Raw genomic sequence first — 27858 nt, forward strand, 5'->3', positions numbered from 1 at the left:
CCGCCCACCGACCCCGGCCCAGGTTTAGGCACCGGAGCAGTGGATCTCCCCGCCCCTCCCAAATCTCCGCGCGCCCCTCTCCCGGCCCAGCCCTGCCGGTGCTGGTGCGTATCTCGGCTCAGGTCCCGCCTGTCTGCGGCGCGCGGGCGGGGGCGTCTCCTTGGTGTGCCCACGGGCAAGGTCAGCACGCGGCCCCCCCCAGGAGCTCTCGGAGCCGCGGGGGTGCGACCCAGGCCCACGAAAAGCCATCGCCAGCCCCCTACCCCCCCCAACCACACACAGGGTGGGAGGGGGCAGAGGCCAAAAAAGGAAATTAGACTCCCCTCCTTTCCTAGGAAGGGGGCCTGTTCCCCCACTCCAATGCCCTACAGAACCCAGACCCTCCCACCCCCTGCTGGAGAGGGGGGGGACCGGGCGCGCCGAGTGGGGGGGGGCTGGTCAGGAGAGAAGGGCGCTGGGGCCGGGAGAGCCGGGCGCCCAGGCTGACGGGGTTCCCTCCGCTTTTAGGTGTAGCGCCCCCGCGCGGCGGCGCGGCCGGCCGGGCACCTCCGGCATGACCGGCCAGAGCCTGTGGGACATGTCCCAGGCCAGCAACGTCGAGGATGGGGAGATTCGCATCAACGTGGGCGGCTGCAAGAGGCGGCTGCGCTCCCACACCCTGCTGCGCTTCCCCGAGACGCGCCTGGGCCGCCTGCTGCTCTGCCACTCGCGCGAGGCCATCCTGGAACTCTGCGACGACTACGACGACGTCCAGCGGGAGTTCTACTTCGACCGCAACCCCGAGCTCTTCCCTTACGTGTTGCATTTCTACCACACGGGCAAGCTCCACGTCATGGCCGAGCTGTGCGTCTTCTCCTTCAGCCAGGAGATTGAGTACTGGGGCATCAACGAGTTCTTCATTGACTCCTGCTGCAGCTACAGCTATCACGGCCGCAAAGTGGAGCCTGAGCAGGAGAAGTGGGACGAGCAGAGCGACCAGGAGAGCACCACGTCCTCCTTCGATGAGATCCTGGCCTTCTACAACGATGCCTCCAAATTTGACGGGCAGCCCCTGGGCAACTGCCGCAGGCAGCTGTGGCTGGCGCTGGACAATCCCGGCTACTCAGTCCTGAGCAGGGTCTTCAGTGTCCTGTCCATCCTGGTGGTGTTGGGGTCCATCATCACCATGTGCCTCAACAGCCTGCCGGACTTCCAAATTCCTGACAGCCAGGGCAACCCTGGGGAGGACCCCAGGTTCGAGATCGTGGAACACTTTGGAATCGCCTGGTTCACCTTTGAGCTCGTGGCCAGGTTTGCCGTGGCCCCTGACTTCCTCAAGTTTTTCAAGAACGCGCTCAATCTGATCGACCTCATGTCCATCGTCCCCTTCTACATCACTCTCGTGGTGAACCTGGTGGTGGAGAGCTCACCGACGCTGGCCAACTTGGGCAGAGTGGCTCAGGTCCTGAGATTGATGCGGATCTTCCGGATCTTAAAGCTGGCCAGACACTCCACTGGCCTCCGCTCCTTGGGAGCGACCTTAAAATACAGCTACAAAGAAGTAGGGCTGCTCTTGCTCTACCTCTCCGTGGGGATTTCCATCTTCTCCGTGGTGGCCTACACCATTGAAAAGGAAGAAAACGAGGGCCTGGCGACCATCCCTGCCTGCTGGTGGTGGGCCACTGTGAGCATGACCACCGTAGGGTATGGGGATGTGGTTCCAGGGACCACAGCAGGGAAGCTGACTGCCTCTGCCTGCATCTTGGCAGGCATCCTGGTGGTGGTACTGCCCATCACCTTGATCTTCAATAAGTTCTCCCACTTCTACCGGCGCCAAAAACAACTTGAGAGTGCCATGCGCAGCTGCGACTTTGGAGATGGAATGAAGGAGGTCCCTTCAGTCAATTTAAGGGACTACTATGCCCATAAAGTTAAATCCCTCATGGCAAGCTTAACAAACATGAGCAGGAGCTCACCAAGTGAACTAAGTTTAAGTGACTCCCTCCATTAGCTAGGAGGGTTTGTCATCCTCAAACCCACATTGCTGAGCTGCCTCTTGTGGCTCTGACACAGTCCAGGCAGCTTAGGGTTATGGCGTAAGGAGTCTGCCCAACCCCAGAGGGGAGAGGTGCATGGGATAATCTGCAGCAGCGGAGGTTGCTCTCACAGTGTTGAGAAAGTGGTGTGTCTGACACCACACCTTTGCACCTTCCAATGAAATGGCACTCACTGGTGTTTGCGTCATGGGTATAAAAAATGTTCATCTTTCTGCCAGATGAGTATCCAGAATGCCAGTTTCTCTGTCTGCTATGTACACTATTCAGTGCTTGTGCCCTGGTACCGTGTGTTGTTTGTGTTCCTGTTCCCAAGGTTGTCCTGTGATATCTGTATATATACAAAAATACCCAGCAAGTTTTTCCAATAGGAACGTATCTATCTATGAGGTCAGCAAGGACAGCAAAAGATTTTGCACACAATTGTGGGCAAACAAATCTCGATTTCTTTATCTTTTGCTTTAATTTTGATGACAAAACAGAGAATGCAAATGGTGACGCAAGTCTCTGAATTGTTCTATGATCTTTAGCTCTGTGGCTTGCATGGGCACACAATCACTTTCAGAAAAATGTATATTGATGTTCATCTCGTGTCACTCCTTAGAGAATGTTACTTCGTTAAACATGTAGTAAAGATTGAAGTCCCTCCCCCCCCCAAAACACATAAGTTAGAGACAAGGATTTCAGCTAAGCCCACACCACTCCCATGGATGTTTAACTCGGAGTTGGTGCAGGTTCAGCCTTTTCAAGTCATGGTCAGGCCTCTGTCATTCCGAGGGGATTCACAGAGACATTTATTTCTGGCTGAGGTTGCTAGTCTAAGCTATTTGACCAAAGTTTGCTGTGTCTTTGGTATTAGCATGTGTTTGAAATCTTTATTTTTTTAAACAAATGTTTAGGAGTAAGGTTGTATTGTCTTTCTCTACCCAGAAGAGATGACTGTTGTATTGTCTTCCTGAGGCGAGCATAGATAGGTTGCTAGCAAGGATAGTAGCTTAAATAGTTTTGTGGCTTGCTCTAAAAGCTCATAAAATGAGAGCTCTTTTATTTACAAGCAGAATTTGCTCAGATAATTTTGCTTCTAGGATACAGTATGGTATATATGATGTTTTGATTGCCCCAGAGTTCCTGCCATGATATGGAAACCTGGTGATGCAGAAGTGTGTACTCCAATACAGATGTGCATGAAGGCTATATTGTGCCCAGGATGAGAACAAGGTAGTTCTTATTTCCATTGCAACTGCTGATTGTTGGGGGAGGGTGAGTTGAGGCCAGGAGAAAGGAGTTATAAAACAAAAACCTGCTACTTCATAAAATGTCATAATTGTAAATTTCTTGAAAAGCTGAAAGCTATTTAAGAGGTTTTTCAACACCTATGCTTGTGTTGAAGGAGACCATTGCTTCCTTCTCCAAAACAACCCCTGGTCCTCTTCTTTAGATAATCAGCACATAATATTTTGAAGGGGAACCTGGATCTCTTTGTAAGGTCATTTTCCCCACCATCTTTTGGGGTAACTTATGGTTTTCCGGGTGGCTTTCTTTATCACCCACTATTTAGCAAGGGTGTAGAATCCAGGGATCTAAGCATGGAGTTAGGCAGGCTTTTATCCAAAGCTTGGGCCTCTGTAAGAAGTCTGTTTTGTGTTTTAGTTGGTTAATCCATACCTCAGGAGGTTGTGGAGAGGATCTTCTCAGAGGGCGTTGGGTACTTGTAATTGCCATGGCTACTGCGTGTGGGTCAATTGTTAGATAAATGCACTGGCCACTCACATCCTTGAGCCTCCAGTTCAAATCCCTCCATGAGACTGGAGTCTTATGGGGGCAGCGGAGTGGCAACCCCTTAGTGCCTATGTGTCTATGCCTGTTTCTCAGAAGCAGCAGAACAATGAGGGGACTTACAGGCAACCCAGCAGGTGAGAAGAATAGGGGCTTTTAGCTTTTTCTAGAATTTGCACATGGAACTCAGCGTTGGCTGATGTTTCCAGCCCTAGTAGTCAGAAGATGTACAGAATCATCCCCAGCTGCACCCAAGACAGGTGATGGTACAAACCCGTGAGGAGTGTTAGGTTTGCCAAGGCTTGATGGCGTGAGGTCACCGAGCGTGGTATCCATGGTCACAGACCATAAAAGTTATGCAAAGAGGAAACAGGAAGGTGGAAGGGAGGCAGAATAACCCAGAATAACCCAGTCACTCTCATGAGGATTTTTCTAAACCAGCAGGTTTACTACCAAAAGAGGTGTCTCTAATGGTTACCTTTGCAGGTGTGAAAGCTGGAGAACTTGATTTTTCTTTTTGGTAATGACGTGTATTTATCCGGTGCCTTTCATTGGGGGAAATCCCAAAGTGCTTTAGAGACTGTCTTTTTAACATCTCTTGTACATATGTATACTTGTAAACAACTATATTCCTTTGCCCACCAAGACCTTCAGTCACTTGTGAGCATGAGAATGTCTGGAGAGCATTGAGTTCTGCAAGTGATGGTTTCTGAGAGCTGGGGGCCAGAACAACCCTGCAGTGACATCCCACAAAAGATGGAGCCTGAACGGTGATGCAGGCAGCCTGCCTTTCCCCTGAAGTCCCACCCAGGTATGAAGTTTATAAGTGCTGGCTCAGAGGCAGGGTCGTTGGTTAACTTTGTTAGATTAAAGCTTCGTCAAGCACAGTTTCTACCTAGTCTCTGAAGTTAATCAGGGTGGGTCAGCCTAATTTTCTGCCCTGTTCTTAAGAGTTAAAGATAGAAGGTGTCATCTCTGGTCACCAGGCTGTCAGACTGATCCACAGATCTCCTTTAGGTGAACAGAATAGACCAATACTCCTTTCAGCCATTGGCTAAGAGTGGCTTTTCTCCCAGCATTGGAAGCTGTTCTTTTCAAAGTCACAGGGACACATATATGGGATTTTCTCACATCCCATGGGATGAGCAGCTTATGTCCTTTATTGTGTAGATGTGCATTGGTCATAGGCTTGTGTTTGCCACCAAACTGCCCCATTTCCTCGTTTCTGGCTGTGTTGCTGAGGAGGGGCATTTTGTAATGCCAAATCAACTTGTAGCTCATCGGGTGGTAATTGGTGTTTAACATTTGGATTTATTATTTCTACTTATCTTAGCACTCAACTCACTGTACTACCTGCTAATTCCTGCCTCATTTCAATGAAAATGATCTGTTATGTACTTTGGGATAGCGGTGATCTGTACGGGTTGTGTGTGGTCTCTACTTGAAGGCTTAACTGGTATTTCTTGTATGTTTTAACAGCATGACTTGTTACAGAGTTGTAATTTTAAACGTTGGGAATGCTGTATTTACCATGTCAGTTTTAACACTCATTAACACACTACTGTGCAAGAATCCATGTGGCTCCACTGAACCATTTCGTCTGATTGCTGCCCTTGAACTCAAGCTGGACATGGGAATGAGGCTTATGGCTGACACTCAGCCTCACAAGTATATGGGTCAAATAGGAAACAATTATTTACACGTCCTTGAGGCCCTTCAATTACATATGGAGTGGCGAATGCCAGGACATACGAAGCTGGAGAACAGATTTCCTGAGAGAGACTAAGTTTTCTGAGCAACAGCTGAGAAGGAAAAGTTGTTTCTTCTCTGTAGGCAGATACTGATCAGTTCTTCCTTCCCTCAATTTTAAACAAGTCTCACAGGGTACTTGGTAGAATGAATGGGCATATAACTTTGGAACCCACATGACCAAGATCCCTGAAGGATTATCCTGTTCGCCATCTTCCTTGGCACTTCAAGTGAGGTCCAATGCCATTCCTGCCTCATCCTACAATCCATGCTGCTAAAGTGCTTGCCGACAGTACAGATGGCACTAGGTAGCCTCAATGTGCATACTAGTGGGGGAATTAATGAAGCCAGTTGTTAGTTCTGCTTACCCCAGACTCAGAGCCTAAGCCCAACCTGAAAACTATAGAGAATCAGTAGAAAGGGCTCTGGGCACTGGGCTCATTGGTCTCTGCTTCGTTTTGCCTTTAACTCCTGGTCTGGGCTTCACTTTCAGTACTGCAAAATGAGGAAGTTGGATTAGATAATCCTTAAATCCCTGCCCAGCTGTAAAAACAGAATGTCTGCCTGCCTGCCTATACCCCAGTAATAGCAGTGAACAAATCCTGATATCCCTAATTTATTTGTAAGCACATAGGGGCTACCTACAAATAGCCTTCTAATGGCTTCTTTCCTCCCCTCAGACGTCAGCCACCACAGAGGGCAGTTTCAGGAGCAAGGGGACCAGAGAAATGCTTGGGTGATGTCTCTTCCAAGTGAATAGGGTTTTAACATCAGTTGTGATTGTCTCCTTTGGGCTTTAAATTATTTGCACTCACTTACATGTAATCCAGATTCCTGCTATTGAAAATCACTAGGCAGAGAGAAAAATTGCATTGATCCCATTTGGCTTTAAGGCTGCACTGCTCATGTTTCTTTTTTGCCTTTGTGAAGCCTGGCCAGTTTCCTTCCCCTTTCCCTGAGGTTAACAGGCTGTACCCAGAGCCCCTCAGTGTATAACACAGACAAGTCGTCCTGCCCCATACTTAACTCATCCTCCAGAACAATGGAGTCTGCAGCTGTCATCTTTTGCATGAGTCCTCATAGAGACAGAAAAGGCTCTGGAACCTTACCATGAATCCTTGCATTTCAGTCAAGTAGGCTATGGCTGGATTCCTCCCTCCATTAGAGGTACAAGCGGATGTCAAGGTATTTGGAGGCCAGGGTGCAAACACTCTGTTGAGGGAAGCACTGGAGTACGGCATGCACATGGTGATCTGTCTCCTCTTAGTTGCAGAACTTTTCACTCGCATTTCTACCCAAGGACCTGACTTGGGTCTAGCAACCCATTGATGCGGCAGATCTGAAAAGCTGTAACTGTCCTCCTTCTGTGACCTCATTTGTCAGCATCAGCAACCTCTGGCTAGATTCTCCCAAGCAGATGACTGGGTAGGCAGCTGACAAGCTGAAGCAGTTTGCTTCAGAGCCACGTCGTAACTACTCACCAAACAGGACAGGAAGAAGCCAGGGGAAGAGGGAAAGAGGAGAAAGAAAAAGCTGAAAATGGCAAATAAAGGAAAAGCATGGAGGAGAGGAAGTAGGAAGCAGAGAATCAATTTAAGGAGAACAAAAGAGGCCATGTTTAACGAAGATGCTTCAGGCTTTCTGTTGAGTTTTGATGTTTCTGTGAACAAAGGGTGTTCCCAGCCTATGTGCATGCGCATGCGTGCACACACATACACCATGGGTAACTATTGCTAGAGTCAAGTGAAGCCCATTCCCTTCGGGGATCTCTATCCTCTGCCTTGTCGCCTGAGACTTCCTTAGTGTGATAGAATCCTATGGAACGCACTAATGCATTTGGATGAAGAGAGCAATGAGGATCCAGAGACAGGAAGAATAAATGTCTCCTCTGCGGAGATAAGCCTTCTGGGCTGTTGACAGGAAAAGAACTAGGTGCTGGCCTGTAGGGAGTACTATTGGGAGAAAGGGATGGAGAGCTGGAATGAAAGAAAGGAAGAGAAGGGAAGGGAAAGAAAGGGAAAGGAAGCTCCTGTTCCAGGAGTAGAGATGTGTACAAGAAAAGCTCAAAAGGCAAAAGCAGCTGACAGGTGGGAAAATATCCAAGTCAGTGTGGCTGAGAAGGCAGGCATAAAACTAGGCCACAGCAAAGCCATCTAAAGAGCTTGAGCTGTCTTTTTTCTTCCTGGGGTAAAACATTCTGATTAGCACCCTGGCTAAGGGGTGGGAGAGGAGGAAGGGGAAAGCAAGCTCACAGAGGGTTCAACTGTAGGCTTCCTCAGGACGGGGGTGAGGGTGAGGGGCTGATTTGTTTCTGGGTGGGTTGGTGGTTGGGTGGATGGTGGTACCATCAAGAGACACAGGGGCACTCAGATACCTCATTAAGGAGGAGCCACATGGTCCAAGTGCTTGTGGAACACACCAGTGAAGGAGTCAGGGGGGCAAGTAACTGTCAGTTTTGAGATGAGAGCAGCTACCACAGGTGCAGGGAGGTGTAGAGACCCAAGAGAGGGAAGGTGGCTTCTGGCCTTTGAGGGGCAGTCAGAGGGATCAGTGAGCCCCTAGACCTCTACATGCTTCTCAGCAGGTGCATTAACCACCAGCCTGTTTCCTTTCCCTGGTAAATGTGTGGGCATTAACCTCCACTGAGGCCCCAGCTTTCCTCTCTACTCATTTCCCTATTCTGTTTCCATCATGAGGTTCTGTTCCTGCCACTTTTGTGGAACTGCTTTCTCAATGTCAGCAGCTTTCTATTAGATAAATTCAATGGCCTTCCCTCAGTCTTTGAGCTCCCCAAGTTCTTTGACCTCCTCTAAGTTCTTACCACCCACACCCTATCTGATTTTTGAGTATTACACACTGTTCACCCAGCTGCTTCTTCACCTCCTCCTGACCTTCTCCATGGCATGTTTCCTCCCTGGTGGCCTGCAGGTGCATCCAAGCTGCAGCCCAGTGAGACTGCAGACTGCTTGCACCCCACCCTGCCTGGCCCCACCTCACCCTGGGCCCTAGGCCTGTTACCCAAGTGCATTTTGAAATCACTGTGTCTAAAGTGGGTTCTCTCAACTTCACCCCCCACTTCCTCCTGACTTCTTTCTCAGTAAGGGGACCAAATGACTTCCAGACCCCTACCTGAGAAAGTTTAGACAACTTTGGCTCCTCCTCAATTTTCAGTTTGCTAATGATACCAACAGCTTGCTAATTGCTGAGTACCATAGTAGATTTAAGAGACATAAACAGGAAGGGCATCACTTATAATCATTGATGCCATATAGGTTTTTCCAGCCTCTGCATCAAAAGCATCCAGGGAGCTTTAAACAAAGTAGTAAGGTAGCTCTCTGGGCTTTATCCATCTATAGAATCAGGCTCTTGGGGTAGAAGCTTGCAGCTAAAAAGGAGATTTTCTTGTAGGCATGTGGTGCTGGGGGTGGAACATCACTTTCACTAGTCAAATACTCTACCACTGAGATCCACCCAGCCCTCCCAGGTGATGTTTTTTGTTGTTGTGTTTTTGGGCTGTCTTGAACTCTGGGCCTGGGCGCTATCTCTGAGCTCTTTAGCTTAAGGCACATGCTCTACCACTTGAGCCACAGTGCCACTTCCAGTTTTCTGGTGGTTCATTGGAGAGAAGAGTCTCACAGACTTTCCTTGCCTGGGATAGCTTTGAACCGTGGTCCTTAGATCTCAGCCTCCTGAGTAGCTAGGATTATAAGCGTGAGTCACTGGTGCCTGGATCCCCGGTGATTTTTGATGCTGGTGGGTTTGCACTCATGGAGCACCACTGTCTAGGGAAGCCCCTTGCCATCTGCACGGTCTCTCATCCCTGTGGCCAATCAATCATCAGCTTGCCTCAGTGTCACACACTAGTCCTATCTATTGCAATCATTCTAAAGGTTCTCAGTCCCCTTTCAGTCCCGGTGAACTCATTTTGATTATTTACCAACAGACCCAAGTCCAAGCCTTACCCAAGGGATCTGTCTTTTCTGAATTCCCCACCCCCACCCCACCCCCATCTTTCCAGTGTCTTAGGACTGTTGATGACATTTTTGGCAACTACTCTGGCAACCAAGATAAGAAAGGCCACAGCTAAAGAGATGAAAATATGCGAGTCCCTGAAGGGGCGAAGGCAGAAAGAGCTCTTTGACAAAGGATCTGCCATTTAATGGGGAGGTGGGGTGTGTGTGTATGTGTGATCATGGCACGTGACCAGTACAGAGGCACACAAAGGTGACCTGGTGGTCTGAATGCAGATAGCCAGAGTTGCTGGTTCTAAGTTCTAGATAATGTTGCCAAAAGAGACATGGGGACTGATTTACAATCCCAGCATCCAGGAATGCAGCTTGAGCAGGCAGCTTGAAGGGATGTGGTAGGAACAGAACCTGGGGTACTTGGGGAGGATTTTTGCACTCCAAATTCTTCGTCGCCTACATCTCCAGACATTTAAAGAATTCGGAGCTATTTTCAGACCTACTATGAAAAGAACTGAGGTGTTAGCAGTCAGACACTCGTCTAACTGTTTTCTAAGAGGAGAGCTGGCACGACTCACTTTTGATCTGTCAGCCTTCTATCGACTTTTCTGGCAAACTTTGTGAATCTGCCAGGGATGACTCTACCAGGAATAGCTGAATTGTAACCTGCGGTGTTCGGGGTTGGTTATTACAAAGGCCATCCTCACAGGGTTGTATTCTGCATTGCTTTTTGTGGAAAGTGTGGGAGGAAAAGCACAGAGCCCAGGGGGCCCGAGGCTTTCCCACTGGCTCCTAAAGAAAAGCCAGACAGCTTTCTTTGTGCTTCTGTAATTCCAGACTGGGTGGGGAGGGGACTGCTTTTGGGTGGAGGAGCTGATGGGATCCAACGGAGCCCCCGGAAGTAAACCAATTCCATGCTGACCTTCATACTGCTAGGGAACTGGGAGACAATGATGTGAGGCTCAGAAGGAACATAGTGATGTTTTATGCACAGTGTTTAAATATATTGCCATGAGCTTTTCCAATTTTAAAACATGAGATCACTGATTATTCAGTAGCTTTCCCATTTAAAAAAAAAATCCCTTGTGTATGTGTATGTTTAAAGTCTTCTCACACTGAGAGAGAGAAAAAAAGGAAAATTCCAGTCAACCCCAAATCCTCAGCTTCCCATTTGCCTAAAGTTTTGTTTTCCCTCTCCGAAGGAATATGCTGATGTATGTGAAAGCTTCAGAAGTCGAGAGAAGTCTAAGGGACTAGTTTGTGCTGATGTTCTAGGAAAGAGTTTGATGCCTGGAAACTGCAATATGCAAATGCCACATATGCATGAGACTGGAGTGTTGGCCTCACACACAAGTGCCCGGGAGAGGAACTAAGGGGCTGTGCTGCATCTAGCAGGAGTCACTGGTTAGCTGGGTGCAGAACAGGAGTATGGTATAAGCCCTGCACTGGGCAGAGTGGGAAGGACTTCTCCCTGTGGCCTTTAGCCCCAGTGTTGTATGTGGGTGTTGACAGCCCCAAAGGAGCAGGTTTGAAATGTCACAAAGGGATCTGTATGTGTCCACGTGTGTGTGCAAATGTACCTGTATCATCATGTCTCCGGTGTTTGTGAATCAGTGTGTCCATGTGTGTGTGTGGCCATGTGCCTTGCCTCTGTCTTTCCTCTAGGCGCAGCCACATGCATGTGTGTGTGCCTGTGTGCATCTGTATGCGCATGTTGGTGTATGTATGCACCAATAATGGGCCTCAGTGGCTGTGTCCATGAGGCTGAGCACATGTGTGTGGTTGTGCCTCCCTGGGTGTCTATACCATGGGGTAATGGCAGAAGGGCAGCCCTCCCCTTTGTGAAAGCGGATGAAGCAGCTGTGCTCCAGGACCCCTGTTCAGACACTCTTCCCAGACTTTCTCTGGACTGCCTTCCATTGAAATGAGGTTTCTTACCACCCAAGGTCTCTCACTGTGCAGATACACCCCATCTCATGCTTTTCCTGCTTCACTGTTACTGTCATGTGTCTTGATTGAGTAATGCCTGTCTCTGTCTGGTCTGTAAGCACATAGAGTGCTAGGCTATTTATCACCAGAACCCAACATGGTGCCTGGCCCTGAGTGAACACTGACGGCTAGTAAGTGAATCAAAGACAGGCCGGCCTGCACTGCCATGATGCCGGATGCATTCCGTGTTGCTGAGGAGTAGACCTGAGCATGGCCTATGTAAAGACTGGAGGCCCCTTTGATGGAATTTCACTGCTCTGGCATCCTTAGCAAACCCTCCCAGGGTGCAGAACTGGAATGAGCCGGTCAGGGAATGTCACCAACGATGAGATGATAAGCAACAGCCTCCCAGCAAGGAGACTTGTCTAAGTGAGCTTCAGAACTGAGGAAGGCTACTGCTGCGGGTAACGACTACCAGTTCATGGTAAGTACTGCTGAAGGAATAGGCACAGATTGCGCCTCACTGCCGGGGCAGCGTCCAGCCACAGGCACTAACGTCAGGCTTCCAGGGGTGGTCGCCAGAGGCGTCTACAGTTGGAACAGCAAGTGTCACTCTGTGCTAGGGACAAGTTTCACATCCATTAAAACTTCATTGCTCATCCTCCAGCAAAAAAACCAAAACACAAAAACCAAATCTGAGCTCTTCATTTCAATGTTTCCTCTTTGTAGTGAGCTAAGCAGCACACGGTGTGCATACTGATTCCACCCTGTAGCTCACAGCTGAAGAAGGCTGCTGCTAGTGCGGGAAGAGCAACTTCCAGTGGGTCTCTGTCATCTGCCATGCTCTGCTCTGCCTGGGATGAGTTGGGCAAGACAGGTACCTTTCTGGCCTTCAGAAAGAAGATCACTTGTCCAGATGCCTGGGTGATAGGCTTAGGGAGAGCTGCTGCTAGTCTGAAATCTGCTCAGGGGGCAGGCTACATTCAGGCTGAGAGGTGTGGATGAGAGGCTACTTGGAGGTACGGATGGATGGGTGGATGGATAGATGGTAGGGAGCTGAGATGCAAGAATTCAGATTGTGAGTGTGGAGATCCATGGCTGTTGGCTAACAGCCCCAACTAGACAAGGATCTGAGGCGAAAACTATTGTTCTTAGGCTGACAAATGAAAGCAAACTTATTCTATTTCAATATTTTAAAGGCATTTGTCTTTAGTTTTGGTAAGATATAGGTAACATAATATTTACCATTTTAAGAGTGCAATTCAGTAGCATTAAGTACATTCATAGTATTGTGCAAACCACCTCCAAAACTTTCTCATCATTGCAAACAAAACTCTGTACTCCTTAAACAGTAATTATTCATTCCCTCCTCTCCTTTCTGATCTGTATTTTGTTTCTATTATTTTATGATATTTGCACATTTGTATGTGTGTGTATGTGTATGTGTGTGTATCACCATTCAATAGTATGTGCAAAAAAGCTCACAACCTTACACAGATTGCCATTAAAATTCTAGGGCATACATTTGCTAGCAGTGAAGACTTGGTTAATTTTGAATATTTGTCTTCTCAGCTAAAGTATAAGGATGATAATTTTAATATTTATTAATATTTGTTCCAATAGCTTTACATGTATTAAGCTTTCCATACTAGCCTGCAAAATAGTTTCCATTTTTGTTCTTGATAGATGAGCAATCAGAGGCAATCAGAGGTTAAATAATTGGACAATGGCACACATAACATCTTCTGTAGAGAGAGGACCCTTATCAAGAAAGCCAGCAGCAGGGACTAGGAAGGTGGCTCAGTGGTAGAGCGCTTGTCTTGCATGCCTGAGGCCCTGGGGTTTGATTCCTCAGCACCACATAAGCAAAAAGAAAAAAGCCAAAAGTGGCGCTGTGACTCAAGTGGTAGAGCACTAGCCTTGAGCTGAAGAGCTGAGGGACAGCGCCCAGGCCCAGAGTTCAGGCCCCATGACCGGACCCCCCCCCCCAAATAAAAAGATTAAGCCAGCAGCAGACATGGAGGCAGTGCTCAGAAATGAGGGTTCCACTGCTGTTCTTGGGGGTCATCAACAGGTATAGGCTATGTGACAAGAGCATTCTTCAGGCCAGGCAATGTGTGTAACAGTCCTGGTCTTATTTTAGCCTTTGCCATACTACCACAAGGTAGATAATACTTAAAATGTAGTTCCAAGATACATTAATTTGTAGGTACACTACTAATAGTTGAATATATTTATCACACACACACATACACACACACACACACACACACACACACACACAATCAAACTTCATAGGAAAAAACCCAACTTACTCAGCATGCCACGGTTTCCTAATGTTAGTTCCTTCCTTTAGCTTCCGTGACTGCTGTTAATATATTCGTGTGCTTCTGTCCAGAGCACTTCATGAATTTAAGGCATAGATCTTGATATACCTGGAGAATGATATTTAGTTTTATTGAGTGGCTATAAAGATGGATCCATTTCTGGAGATATTCTTTCCCCATGACAGTTTATGAAGATCAGCCTTGTTCTTTTGAACTGCACTGACTGAGCAGTTAGACCAAAGTTTGTTTAGCCACCATCCTCTAATGATCAAAACAGCTTTATTTAGGATGTTGGCTCTTTGTGCAAAGCCATTTATCCCACTGGGAAGTGATAGAGGTGAGCTCCAGCCACTTCTGTTTGGTTCCAAAGGCAACCATTGTAACAACTGGAATAAAAATTAACACTATTGTAAGTATTTTGCTTTATGATGGAAACTCAGATGTTACCCTTCACAGTTGTTTATTCTGCCCAGATTTATTGAATATCCATTATGTGCTATAACAGGTACTGATTGAAGTATCTCCTCTCTGCTTCCAGCTGCATCTCATACCTCCTGGCTTGTTGTCAAATTCACTGGCCATTCTCCTTGTTCTGCTCATCCCTTACAATTTTATTCTTGATCTTTCCTCCTTCATGTGGCCCAGTTTCTGTGATCTTTTTCATCCATGTCTTTATCAGACAATGGAAATCTTCATTTCCAGATCTACCCATTCCAGACAGCTCCAGAATTGGGTTTCCACCTGCTCCTAAGATACTTCCTCTCAGATCTCACAGTCAACTGAAGTTCAATGCACTCAACTCGAACTTATTATCCTTCTCTTGAACCCACTCCCATTACAGTGAACTTATTCCTGTTTCGGGTGATCCAAGCTGGAACATCTTGTTTTTTCCCATTAGCTCTCATCTCAGTGCTCTGCAGTTCAGATGGAAGCATGGATCATGTTCCAAACATCTAAATATTTCTAGAACACAGCTGGTTTCCATGTCTGGTTGCTGAGTGGATGAGCTGGAACCATTAGGATACTTTTACTCAACTTTTACCTCATAGCTTTAGGGAATAGAAAGGAAGACCAAGCAGGATTTCTGGCTGTAGATTTATTTTTTAATCCATTAATCTTATTCCTTGATCTAGCATGAGAATTATGGGTAATATTACTTTTAATATTTTCATGTAGTGACTGTCAATCTGTTATTAATGCTTGGATTTTGCATGTTAAACACACATACTTTTAAAATATCAAAAAAATCAGTGGCTATATATTACTGCCGTAACTTTACTGCATGCAATTATGTTTTTATTTTCTCTACATACTAATTTAATAATGTATTTTTATAATGTGCTTTTTGGTACTGGTGTTGGCTTCTCATAAAGCTGGAAGCATGGAGACTATTTGGAAAATGGAGATATCTTCTAGTTTTCATTCAGCTTGCTGCACCATTGACAACAGAATTTTAAGAACAAAATCAACTCCTGTAGCTTAAACGAAAAAGGACCTCACTTGTGTTTTTTGTATTTTGTGAAGCAGATATAACACATCTGTCTGCTTCATATGAATCAGTCTAGACATGCTTTCTAAAGAAGGCAGAAACAGAGTATGTTCACAATAAAGAAGCTGGGCCTATCCTTTTAGTAACAGGGTATATTCTTACAGTTCTTACAGTGCCATTGGGTGCAGGGGATATAGCAAGACTTGTCATCTAATCGTTCATGACCAAATGGATAATCATTTGTTCAAGGGAAAATGAAATGTTCCTCTAGGTTTCAGGTTATTGGGCACCAATTGATTTATATTGGAGAGATGACACATGTAATTTTGGGACTGATTGCTTTCCATTCAAACAGCTTATTTTCAAGGCATGTCTCTGCCCATATCTCCATCCATCCATCCATTCATTCCTCATTCATTCATTCATCTTCTTATTCACCTATGCAGTAAGTACTAAATGACATTGGAAGCTCAGTGATGAGCAAGAAGGCATGATCTGTGTTTTCCTGATGGCAAGTAGGGCTGTTAGCAGTTAATCATTGGGTTCTAGGCCTTCTAATCATTTGCCTAAACTCAAACTGTGGTTTGAATTTAACTAGAATTGAATTTAACTAGTATTCAGCAAACACTAAGCATGCTGGGGCCTGTGCTAGGGCTGTGGCCATGAGGAAAATGTGGGTCTAGCTTTCAGGCAGCATACAGTACACAGGGATGGCAGAGGTATAAGTAGATATGATAACATGGAGGTAAGAATAGTGACCCATAGCTGTATGTACAGAGGAGATGACCCTGAGATCAGCTGAGAGGATGAAGAGGAATGATCATTTAGACTTCAGGAGCATGGCTCAAGTGGTAAAACACCAGCTTTAAGCAAAAAAAAATCAAGTGAGAGATTGTGGACCTGAAAGCCCCAGTACAGCCGATGTGCAAGTATGTGTGCACGCACATGCACATGCACACACACACACAGAATGCCTAATTTTAGAAAATCTGAGCTTAAGGTAAGATTTTAGGAGCCATTAGCATATATTTGCTGAGTCAAACATGAGGCTGTTGCAAATATTAAATGATAGACTTGCCAGATCCACCCATGTGTTCACTCTGAGACTACTGATAACTGAGTATGGCAATACTGATATTTGTGTGCCTCTCTGTGTGTGTGTGTGTGTGTGTGTGTGTGTGTGTGTGTGTGTGTGTGTGTGTGCAGGTCCAGGGGCTTAAATCTGGGGCCTGAGAGCTGTCCCTGAGCTCCTTTTGCTTAAGGCTACCATCTTACTTGAGCCACAGCTCTACTTCTGGCTTTTTGTGGTTAATTGGAGATAGGAGTCTCACCGACTTTTCTGCCTGGGCTGGCTTTGAACCTCTGTCCTGAGATCTCAGCCTCCTGCGTAGCTAAGATTACAGGCATGAGCCACCAGTACCTGCCTATAACTAAATATTGATAGCACATTGCTATTTTAAAATTGACAATAGTGATGACTATGTGTATGTAAATACACTAAAGCCCATTGAATTGAATATATTATAAACCATTGAATTATAAACTTTAAAGAAGGAATCCATTATATTTAGCCTCATTAAAATCATAAAGATAAGTACTTTTGAACTTTAGAAAACAAAAGATAAAACCCAACTTTTAGTATCAAGATGAGAAATATCTAAGGGCACCTCACCAATATTTAATATCTTTTTATATTTCTTTTTTTCCTTTTTCATTCATTAATTAATGTTCTTTTTTGTGCAATTGTCTTTCTTTTTTTATTGTGAAAATACTGTACAGAGGGGTTACAATTACATGGGCAAGATAGTGAGTACATTTCTTATCAAGCATTGTAGCCTCCTTTGTTTACCCTTCCCATCCCTTCCCAGCCTCCTCCCCCCCTCCCCCACCCAATCCTCCCCCCCCCCACCAAAGTTGTAAAGTTCGTTTTCAACATGACAACTTGTACTTCTCATTGTTGCAACGGGTCCACCTGTATCCTTATTTAAACGACTTGTTTTTCCCCTTCCCCTCCACAAATTATACGGACATCAAATACAGTGAAAGCAGGGGTTATACTGTGGGTGAGGGACCATTAATTAATGTTCTGTGAGTGTAAAATACACATTTTATTTCAAAGGCAGTATAAAAATGCAAAATATCTTAATTTTAACACTTATTACCTATTGAAATAATACTTAGTGTGATATTTTAGTGAGGCATTTTGACCTCAAAATTAATTTTGCTTTTTAAAATGTGGCTACTAGGAAATTTAAAATTACATCTATAGCTCACATTTGTACTTCCTCTTATCTTTTTATTGGACAGTAGTAGTTTAATAGATATAAGTGTATGGTATATGCACAGTGGGGAATATGATTCCACAGTGAAAAGGAAGGGAAGCCTGAATATTTACAGGGCTTGTAAGGAGATGAGTTTGTTTTATACTCATGGCCATTCTCAGTTTGTTCTAGCAAGATTTCAGGTGCTGGTGGCTGCTGTCCTGGGTAGCATTGTTGGCCAATGTAATCTGGCTCTGTTTTTCTTCTTCATTTTGGCTTCTAGGAAGATTTAGACCAAATTCATGGTAAGCAGTTTTCCATGAACCACAATCCAGATTGCCTTTCTACATTTGTTTTCCATTTCTATTTTCTCATTTGGTTTAATTTATGTTACTTTGTTATACTTGATACATCCCCCCTTTGTAAATTGCTTTAATTAAAAGAAAATGGGGTTGGGAGTGTAGTTCAGCTATAGAGTATTTGCCTAACATGATCAGCCATGATTGAGGCCATCCCTGGGTTCTACTCCAAAGCAGAAAGTGCTGGAAACTGCTAATATTAAGGAAAGCAGCTTTTCAGCCAGGGTAGAGCTAGTCAAGGGACTTAAAGAACTACATTTAAACCTATTTCCTCAGGTGCTTTGGCCAGCCTTCTCCCTCGTCTGCTGGCTTCCCCTAACCTAGACAAGCCTCTGCACAAGCCATTATTTCTAGGCTCTTATTATTTTCTTTTTTTGGGGGGTCCGGTCGTGGGGCCTTTAACTCTGGGCTTGGGCGCTGTCCCTCAGCTCTTCAGCTCAAGGCTAGCACTCTACCACTTGAGCCACAGCACCACTTTCGGCTTTTTCCTTTTTGCTTATGTGGCGCTGAGGAATCGAACCCAGGGCCTCAGGCATGCAAGGCAAGCGCTCTACCACTGAGCCACCTTCCCAGCCCCTCTAGGCTCTTATTAAATGAAAGAATAGACACAAGCACAGCTGAGTGTAACTGTAGATCTTTGCACCAGGATAGTTCAGATATGTTTTGGAATTAATTTATCTAGAAAACAATTAATGAGTTGGGATAAAAATGAAACTCCAAACAGAGCACATGATTCTGTAACTTTTCCTCAATTGCAAGATAAAGAAAGACAAATTATCCACAGTGCATTTTCTTCTAAAGTGTTTACCTTGTAATGAACCTGGACACTGAATGGTGTCTCTGGGTTTTTCTATGTATTTTGTCCAGCCCAAAATGCTCTTTTTTCATCTCTGCCTTCCCAAGCTTCCAGACTCAGTGTGAATATGTCTTCAGGGAAGCTTCCTTACTACCCAGGGCTAGTTTATGTCTCTCTCATTTGCTGAAATGACCACACTTTGTCTCCAAGCCTGCTCTATCTAGGCTCTAAATACCAGCTGTCTAGCAGGATATTTTTTTAAATAGGGGCTTGAATGCAGGATCTGGGCATTGTCCCTTATCCCTTAGTCTTTTTGCTCGAAGCTGGTGGTCTACCACATGAGTCATAGCTCTGCTTCCAGCTTTTTGGTGTTTAACAGGAGATAAGAGTCTCAAGAACTTCCTTTCCCCAGCCGGCTTTGAACTACAATCCTTGGATCTCAGCTTCCTGAGAAGCTAGGATTAACAAGGGTGTGCCACTGGAGCCCAGCTTTGTCTTTTCTTTTTTCCTTTCCTGTCTCTGCACTTAGCAAATTAGTTGGCACGTGATTGGGGCTCCCAGATGTCTGCTGATGATGAATAAAGAAAGTGCAAATCACTGGTGCACGCTGGTGCCCCACACTGGGTGTGGGGTAGTATTCTGAGGGCTTCCATGTGTATCTCATTAACCTTTTGTAATTCTCAGAGGTTGTCTTCTCTATTTGTTAAAGGATAGTCCTAGAGGAGGCGTTGAGTAATTTACCCAGTCCTGTAATAGATCAGCAGTGAGCCTCAACAATATCTCCTTCCTTTTGAGGAACTCCAAGTGCAATAGAAATAAGCTTTCTTGTCTTTTGGAACAAACTCAAGAACTAAAGGAATGAATTTGCTTTAAATTGGGCAGGGTAAGTATAGATCTTTCCTGTGAGAAGTCTTTCTAACTTGACTTCTCAAGTTAGAAATGTGCACAAGTGTTGTGGATCTTTGTACATACTGTGTACAGTTAGTTACCATCCCTGTTTTGTGTCATTATCAAGGAACTAAGCAGAGAATAAAATTCACCAAAGAAGAATAAAAACAACTAGCAGCCTTTTAGATTTGTGTGAAATGGAAATAACTTTGCACTAAGAACTTTAAGCATATTTTGCTTGGACTTTTATGACTGACTTCCACATTCCAGCTCCTGTTATATCCCCCAGATCACTACTGAAACAATTAATTTGCATTGAAAAGCTTCACAGAAACTTTTAAAGGTCTAGGCTCAAGTCTATTAATGTCGGTCTCTGCCATCAGGCATGATTTCCAAACAACATATTCAATGCATGTAAACTGATTATTGTCATGAGCTGGCATATTGTAAAAATAAACTTCATGTTTTTCTGAAAGGTCAACTGAGAATGAATTCACGAATTTGCTCACTGATTCATTAATAATGAAACAGCTCTACATTTCAGATTCCTCAGGGTATCTTGTGTGAGTGTGTTTTATATCAGTTTTCTATTCCAAGTGCTATTATGTCTTCTCATTTGAATATTCTTGCCAAGAATATTTTCTTTTTAACTAGGAAAGAAAGCTGTCATGGAATAAATGGGAAGACTGAAAAAAAGCACAGCTGCAAGATTGTCCCCTTCAAAATGCTCTGTATACACAGGAATATTGGAAATGTTAGAAAATATGTAAAAGCTGAGAATTCTAGTCTCAACTAATTACAATCTACCTTGGAAAGTTCTATAAAGATTTAAAAGACAGCTAGTTGCTTGGCTTATCCTGGGTGGGCATTGGGTTTTTCTACTAAAATTTTTTTTAGAACTCATTCTCTTTCAGTACTTTCTCAAAGAAAGGAAATGTGGGGGTATAGCACTATTTTGTAAATTTTGGCTTAAATTATCATCCATTTTAGGCTAAAACACCCATTTCCTTTTGCCCTCCTTTTTGGTTCTTCCTATACTCTCTACTAATATGAGATAGTTTATGAACAGAATAAAGATGGAAAAATACTGAAGGACAGACCGTTGTTGTTGTTGTTGTTTTAAAGGGATTGATTCTATTGGTTGACCTGTGGCTAGAAGGTGCTTGCCTAGTCAGGCTGATCTGTGTGTGTGTGTGTGTGTGTGTGTGTGTGTGTGTGTGTGTGTGTGTGTGTGTGTGTGTGTGTGTGTGTGTGTATGTGATGTGAAGAGGTCATTAGGACTCAGGGTATCCTCATAGAAGAACAAGGAGCGAAGACCCCGGGCATTATGGTATTTCCTATCTTAGTTCCTTCCAGACAAGGCAGTATAGGAGTTATCTCAGCTTCCTGGAGCCTTATACCCTTGGATTCCCCACCACCACAAATGTTGCATTCCCTATATGAAGAAATCACCTTGACTCAACATCACTATACATGACAATTTGAAAACCTATGAGAGAATGTAAAGGTTACACACAGTATAGAACCAGTCCCTGTTGAGGATAGTGAGAACCAATACTTCTAGACAGTTTCTTTGACACTATTTTCAATTTTCAAAAATATACGTTCAGGGAAATGTAGACATGCATATTATCAAATCTTACAAGGTTATGAACAGATAAACTTGATTTTGAGCTTCCTGGAACCCAAAATGAATTGAGACTGAATTAATTACATGATCCTTATTTCTAAGGATCAAGAACACCAAAACTTTAGTGAAAACACACGTGGAGATTATAAATTTGGAATTTCCTGATGGTCTTCACAAATCAACAATAGAAAACTAGCCTTAAAAAGGAGGAACAATGTTCGACAAGAAATGTACTCATTACCTTTCTCATGTAACTGTAACCCCTCTGTACAGCACCTTTACAATAAAATTTTTTAAAAAGTAAGGAGGCGGATGTCTGAGGGTCTCAGTTTGAAGCTAGCTTGGGCAGAAAAATTCATGAGATTCGATGTCCAATTAACTTGCAGAAAAATTGGACTAGTGAGGTACAGCTGGAGTCAGAGAGCCAGAGTGAGCTAAAAAAGGTGAATTCAAGCCCAATGCCCTGAATTCAAGTCCTAGTACCAGTGCATTAAGTGAAATTTATTTAAACTATATTTACTTCTTTATTGGCTGGACTGGACTTTGAACTCAAGGTCTCATGCCTGCTAGGCTAGTGCTCTACCACTTGAGCTCTGTATCTAGCCATTATTTTTCAGATAGAATCTTTTTTCCCCCCAGTCTGGTCTTGGCTCTCAATCCTCCTACTTATGCTGGCAACACAAGTGTGTGTTACCATGCCTAGTTTTATTCTTAGACATAGTTTGTCACTTTTTTTTTTGTCCAGAGTGACTTGAAACTACAATAATCATATCTCAGCCTCCTAAGTAACTAGGATTAGTCATCAAGCTATGGTTTAAAATTTTGTAAGCAATCTCCATGTGTCCTATGATAGGATCTTCATTAAATATTCTACATGTCCTAGAACATTTGAGCTTCGTTAACTGCTGCAGATTTAAAAAAAAAAAAAAAACAACCCCGAAGTGCACATTGGTTGAAGAGTTTTGTCCAGGACACCCAAGGAAGAACTGGGATTCAAATCCAGCTCATGTGACTTTTTTTTTGGGGGGGGGTCAGTTGTGGGGCTTGAACCCTGGGCCTGGGCGATGTCCCTCAGCTCTTCAGCTCAAGGCAAGCATTCTACCACTTGAGCCACAGCACCACTTCTGGTTTTCTCAGTGGTTTATTGGAGATAAGAGTCTCATGGACTTTGCTGCCCAGGCTGGCTTTGAGCTGCCATCCTTAGATCTCAGCCTCCTGAGTAGCTAGGATTACAGGTGTGAGGGACTGGCACCTGGCAGCTCATGTGACTTCTGAGGCTTATTGTTTCTCAAAAGTATTCATTCTCAAAGAAAAATTGGCAAGGGAAAGAATAGTTTATAGTTTACCAAAAAAAAAAAAAGCACAGAATTCAAAGGACAAAAACTCCACATGTATCCTAATAAAGACGTCTTTTTGTATAACTGATCTTGTAAACTCAATAAAGCCACCCTGCGTTTTTTTCTCTACATGCAGAAAGAAAGGATGCCATTTTGGAAAGTGTAGGTTCCACTGAAATGTGAAAAAGGTAAAATCAGCTAATAGTAGCCATCCCTGAGTTTTAATTAGCTCATTCTTTGATAGCTCAGCAGGCAGACTTAGTAACCCTGTCCCACATTCTAAAACTAGACCTCCTATGTATTAGGTAATGTGGTCTAGTGGTAAAAGCAGATTTTGAATACAAACAGATAGAAGTTTAAAGCCCACAGTGACATTAACTAATCTCTCTAATCCTTTCAATCTTCCCTTTTCATTTCCAGTAAAAGGAATATACATCTTGTAAAGTTTTGAGATACTTCAGAAGCACATGACTTGTTGGATGCTCACAAACTGAATGATATGGTAGCAACTTTTATCAATGAAACTTTAAGACCTTATATCTGATATACTGGGAAAGCACTCAGGAAACAAGATAGATTAATAACATCTCTGCTTTTAAGAACTTAACAACCTATAAGAAATGTACTCATTACCTTGCTCATATAATTGTGTAACCCCTCTGTATGGTATTTTCACACACACACACACACACACACACACACACACACACACACACACACACACACACACACACACACACACACACACACACACACACACACACACACACACACACACACACAGAACTTTATAACCCAGAAAGAAGGCAAATAGAGGGGAAGTAGTCATTTGGTGGAGGAAAAGTCTCCACTACAGCAATAATGGAGGTAGGGTCCCAGATGCTAGTGGGGACACTCTGCAGGCCTTAAATACCAGGAAGCAGCAGAGTTCATTCTCAATTCATAGCAGAAAAGTTAGAAGCACAGATAAAAATTTAAAAGTTTGGATTGTTTAATCAAATGAAGAAAGTAGTGGCAGGGACTGATGTGCCCTTGTTAGAAGAGTAGGAACTTGGAATTGTTTCCAAGATGGTTGCTTCCCCCCCCCCGCCACCCCCCAAACTGTTTATGACCCAGAAAGGAAGTAGGAAGCAATAGCTGAGCCTGAACGTTATTTCCAGACAGAAAAGAACAGACAGAACAGACAGAAGTGGAACATACAGAAGCTGAATTGACTTCTTGAAGACAAGACAACTAAGGTATATAAAAGTTTCCCAGGTCCAGGTCTCATCACCAACAGCAAAGAAAAACAGTTCTCATTAGACCTGATGCCTAGCCTCTTATTCCAACAAAACCAAACCAAACCAGCTCCCGCCAAGAAACCCCACCTTGTTCTACCAAGTAACATTTTGCTGATATCTAATTAAGTGCCTGTGCCCAAAACAGTTTAGTAATATACTGGAACTCCATCTTCCTGTTTTCTAAAAGTTCTATGTAGAATATCAGTATTTTCAGGATCACTTTTCATCTTTTTCATGATACTAGAATGAATTTAGGGTTTCATGTTTGCTGGAGGGGGCACCCTACCACTGGAGCCACAGCCCCATCCCCATTTTCAGGGAGAGTTTCATATTTTTGCTTGGGGTTAGCCTCTGACTCAATCCTCTTTTACTTGTCTATGATTATAGGCAATGCCACCAAACCCAGCTCGATTTTTTGAGATAAAGTCTTGCTAACTTCTTGCCCAAGCTAGCCTCGAACTGTGTCTTTCCATCTCTACCTCTCATATTGAGGCGATTAGAGACATGAGCCAGCAGGGTTGATTTTAATGATTAAACTTTAACATATAGAATAAGAAACAAAAATAGCCTGCTTATTGAATGTCAATGTGTCAGTAATTTGAGAGGATTTCCTGTGACTAAGTTAAATATCTTATTAAGGTATTATATAATGTCTTGTAGGAAACCTTCCTGTCAGTGAATAAAGCCTAGTGTTAAACCTAGAGAGAATAAACAGAATATAAAAGCACATAAGTAATACATGCAAGGTGGTTTAGCAGTGTCTGACATGTAGGTATCCCCAAATAACAGATGCCATTATTTTGACATCATTTAAATAAAGGCATTTTCATTTCCAATTTGTATTAAGCCAAATTAGCTTGTATTTTGGACAGAAAAGTGCTCATGCTAAAATGAGCTATGTAACAACAGTACTGTAATCCTGTAGACATGAGTCATCAAAGTTCATAAAAGCAAACACAAAACTTTCTTATCCATAGGACAAGGTATACAACAACAGTAGCTTTTCAGTGAGATGAAACCTTGACTCATTAGCTTCAATTACATTCACAATACTGGATCTATTAAAGGATGGAGGCGTGCAGAAAGCACGCTTACTTATTTTTGGAAAGTTCTCAGCAACCAAGGTCAAAATAAAAGGTTTCTTCTTAAACTCATTAAAGTAACTATGAAGTTTTCTTTCCTGAATGTCATGATTTTTCAAGGCTTAACTAAACTTGAAGGTTTTTTTTTTATGGCTTGGGGTTCTTCAAAAATATATCCTTAAGTTCTTTTCTTTGGTAGGGACAGAGTGAGGAGGAGGAAAAGAATTTAAATATATTATTGTACAAATATTTTGACTTTATTCAGCTCTAAAATAAAACAATTATTCATTGCTTTAAATTCTCTTAAATATATGTATCTGTATATATTTAACTAGACTGATGTAACAATAGGGTATAAAGTCTACTAGCATAAACACTTATTAAAAGAAAGACTGCTGTTCAGACTGGATTGGAAAAGTGGTTAGCAGTCCCCACTTTCTGTAGAGAAACCATCTTCATACTTTTTGTCCATTTGATGTAAGTGGCTTAAATGATAGCACATCATTATTTGATTCTATCAAATTAGGACAAGGTAATAAGCTGGTAAAAGGAAAAACAATTTTGTATGTGTGCGTGTGTTAATCCTGGGGCTTGAATCAGGACTTGGGCACTGTCCCTGAGCTTTTCTGCTCATGGTTAGTTCTCTTCCAGCTTTTTAACTGGAGACAGGCTGACTTCAAACCACGATCCTCAGATTCCAGCCTCCCAAGCAGTTAGAATTACAGGGGTGAACCACTGGCACCCAGTGGAAAAAGAATTAAGGGAGAAAAAAAGGATAGTGCTTTAGTTAGTTAACTCATCTGACTGTCCCAAACAGACTCCAAGAATGTTTAGCTTAGGCACTAAATTCAAAACATCTCATTAAACAAGGCTTTGTTAGGTGCAGGATTAGCTGTTATTTTTAATCATGTGTCATTTTTAATAACCTTTATATATTTATTATTCATTACTGTTTTCAAAAGCTTAAATTTATATGCAATAAGATAATATACAACTTACTAGGACTCAAAAGAACAGAGACAAGGGCCACCAAGGGGCCTTAGCTTGGACCCAAATGCCATGTTATAAAAGAAGGAAACTTTTTGAGGATAACAAACAGTGAACGCCAACTCTAGTCACATGGTCAGGTTGCACCTTCCTGCTTCCTGCAAGTTAGATGTGGTCATGAGAATAGTTTTGAACACAGAGCTGTGGCTGACTAATGAGTTGCTGCTGACTCACCAGGTGGAGGTTCCTGGCTGTGGTGAGCATGACTGTTGCATTGGCGTGCCCCTGGATGTGGAGAAGAAGCCCTGCCGACGTGGGATGTGCCTGGAGCTCCAGTGAGGAATGACCTGTGCTATGTGGAGCCACTGAAGTTTTAGGGTTGCTATGAATGCATCATGTAATGCTGTGCTGCTAAACAGACCTTCCTTGCTTGGAAAAGACAAGAGTCCTGGTCATAAGTTTTAAAAATGATACAGAGATGAAATGTGCTGGGTAGCACAGTAAAGTTTATTTGTCATTTTGACTTACACTTTGTAATGAAACACACAAAAGGACAAACACTGTCAAGATGGCCATATACAGCTTAGGCAACAACTGGTCCCAGTACAATTATGCAGATGTTCATTCAGCCTACAAATGAGTTTCTTTTTAATGGTTTTAATCTTTTTCCATTTTTTTTTTAGTTCCCAAGGCTTGCACAGCTCAATACAAATGTTTTTTGCTGTTGTGTTATCTCAGGCACATGGTGTTTACCAATTCCCAGGAAATAAATGAAACCAACTAAAGGCCTGTGATATTGGAGCACATTTTCACAGAAATAAACTTGATGAGCTTATTACAGTTTGATTTGGTTTAGCTATCAGACTTACACATGAAACATGAAACAATGTTAACAAATCACATTTGTCTTAAGATTTCATTTCTTCAAATATTTACCATACATTTTTTCAAGGCCACTGATTTCTTTGGTTTTAAATATTACACTTCTGTTTGACATATATATGTTTGTATCAAAATCAAAATCAAAAATTTAAAATTTCAAAAGGTAAAAATGGAATTATTGCTTCGGTATAAAAAGTATCTAGTCCATTTGGACACTATTGCTATTTTTGATTAGTTTCTACTGAAAAGCTGTCCTGGAAATCTAAGGACGCACTCACAGTCCCCTGCTTATATAATTTGGTTGTGCATTATAACCTATTAGTATGTTCCCACCTTCACCAAAGCTATCTTGATGTTGTCTTTTTAAAAACAAAAGTGAAATAGCATAAATAAATAAATCTAGCTAAGGGGATAAAATAAATAGGCTTCTAGATGGGAATAAAGAATATTGTAACGTAAAGCCCTTCAGTGCTGTACAAGTAAAACAACAGCTTTGGATTTTCAAGGTCTCTTTAATATAGCTTTCATTTTAGATTAGTTTTATTGCTGGAATAATAGCTGAAAGAGAAAAAAGAAGAACACATTTCTATTGTCCTCATCATTTAAAACTGAAAGCACAATGGGTATGATTGTAAATTCTATCCATTGGGAAATTACCTAGGTATGTACCATCATAAATTTTTGACCTTTGCTTAGTTGAAGAACATACATCTTAGGGACTAAAAAAGTCAAAATATTCCTTCAATTCTTAGTGGTTTCTTGGTCTCGAGAGTAGCTATAAAAACAGAGAAAAATTAGACTCAAAAATTTTGCTGCCGTCTTTTCTTAGCATCCATTGCATCCAGAATGGGCTGTCTTTTTGCAGTGTATCGTTGATGAAGTTCTTCTATTTCTCGTTCCATCATGGGGTCCAATGCTTTTAACCGCATCTGTAGCTCTTCTAAACTTAGATTTTTTAACTAGACATAGGGAAAAAACCCAAAGATGTTAATATAGTAAAGCTGTCCACAATACATTAAAGTCTAATGAGTTTTAATATAAATTATTTCAGGAAATTCTATCATCTTTTAAGTGTGGTTTAATAATTA

General features: G+C 43.1%; 2 protein-coding genes across 5 annotated transcripts in view; one reads left to right on the plus strand and one right to left on the minus strand.

Moving 5' to 3' along the window:
• The window catches only part of Kcns2 (potassium voltage-gated channel modifier subfamily S member 2), a 47947-nt gene extending 21565 nt beyond the window's left edge, over positions 1 to 26382 (plus strand). For 2 of the 3 annotated variants that reach the window (XM_069991128.1, XM_069991127.1), the window contains exon 2: positions 508 to 5381. In XM_069991128.1, coding sequence (XP_069847229.1) covers positions 554 to 1990 — 1437 coding nt within the window. In that variant the 5' untranslated portion in view covers positions 508 to 553 and the 3' untranslated portion in view covers positions 1991 to 5381. Of the gene's footprint in view, positions 1 to 507; positions 5382 to 26125 lie in introns of those variants that run through there. The other variant, XR_011365665.1, reaches the window with a different exon arrangement.
• Stk3 (serine/threonine kinase 3) overlaps positions 26375 to 27858 on the minus strand; it is a 223748-nt gene continuing 222264 nt past the window's right edge. For both annotated transcript variants that reach the window (XM_069991124.1, XM_069991126.1), the window contains one exon: positions 26375 to 27729. In XM_069991124.1, the coding sequence (XP_069847225.1) occupies positions 27571 to 27729 (159 nt within the window). In that variant the 3' untranslated portion in view covers positions 26375 to 27570. The remainder of the gene's footprint in view (positions 27730 to 27858) is intronic.

Source organism: Dipodomys merriami, unplaced genomic scaffold (genome assembly GCF_024711535.1).
Source record: "Dipodomys merriami isolate MVZ:Mamm:240054 unplaced genomic scaffold, mDipMer1.0.p SCAF_4, whole genome shotgun sequence".
Taxonomy (NCBI): Eukaryota; Metazoa; Chordata; class Mammalia; order Rodentia; family Heteromyidae; genus Dipodomys; species Dipodomys merriami.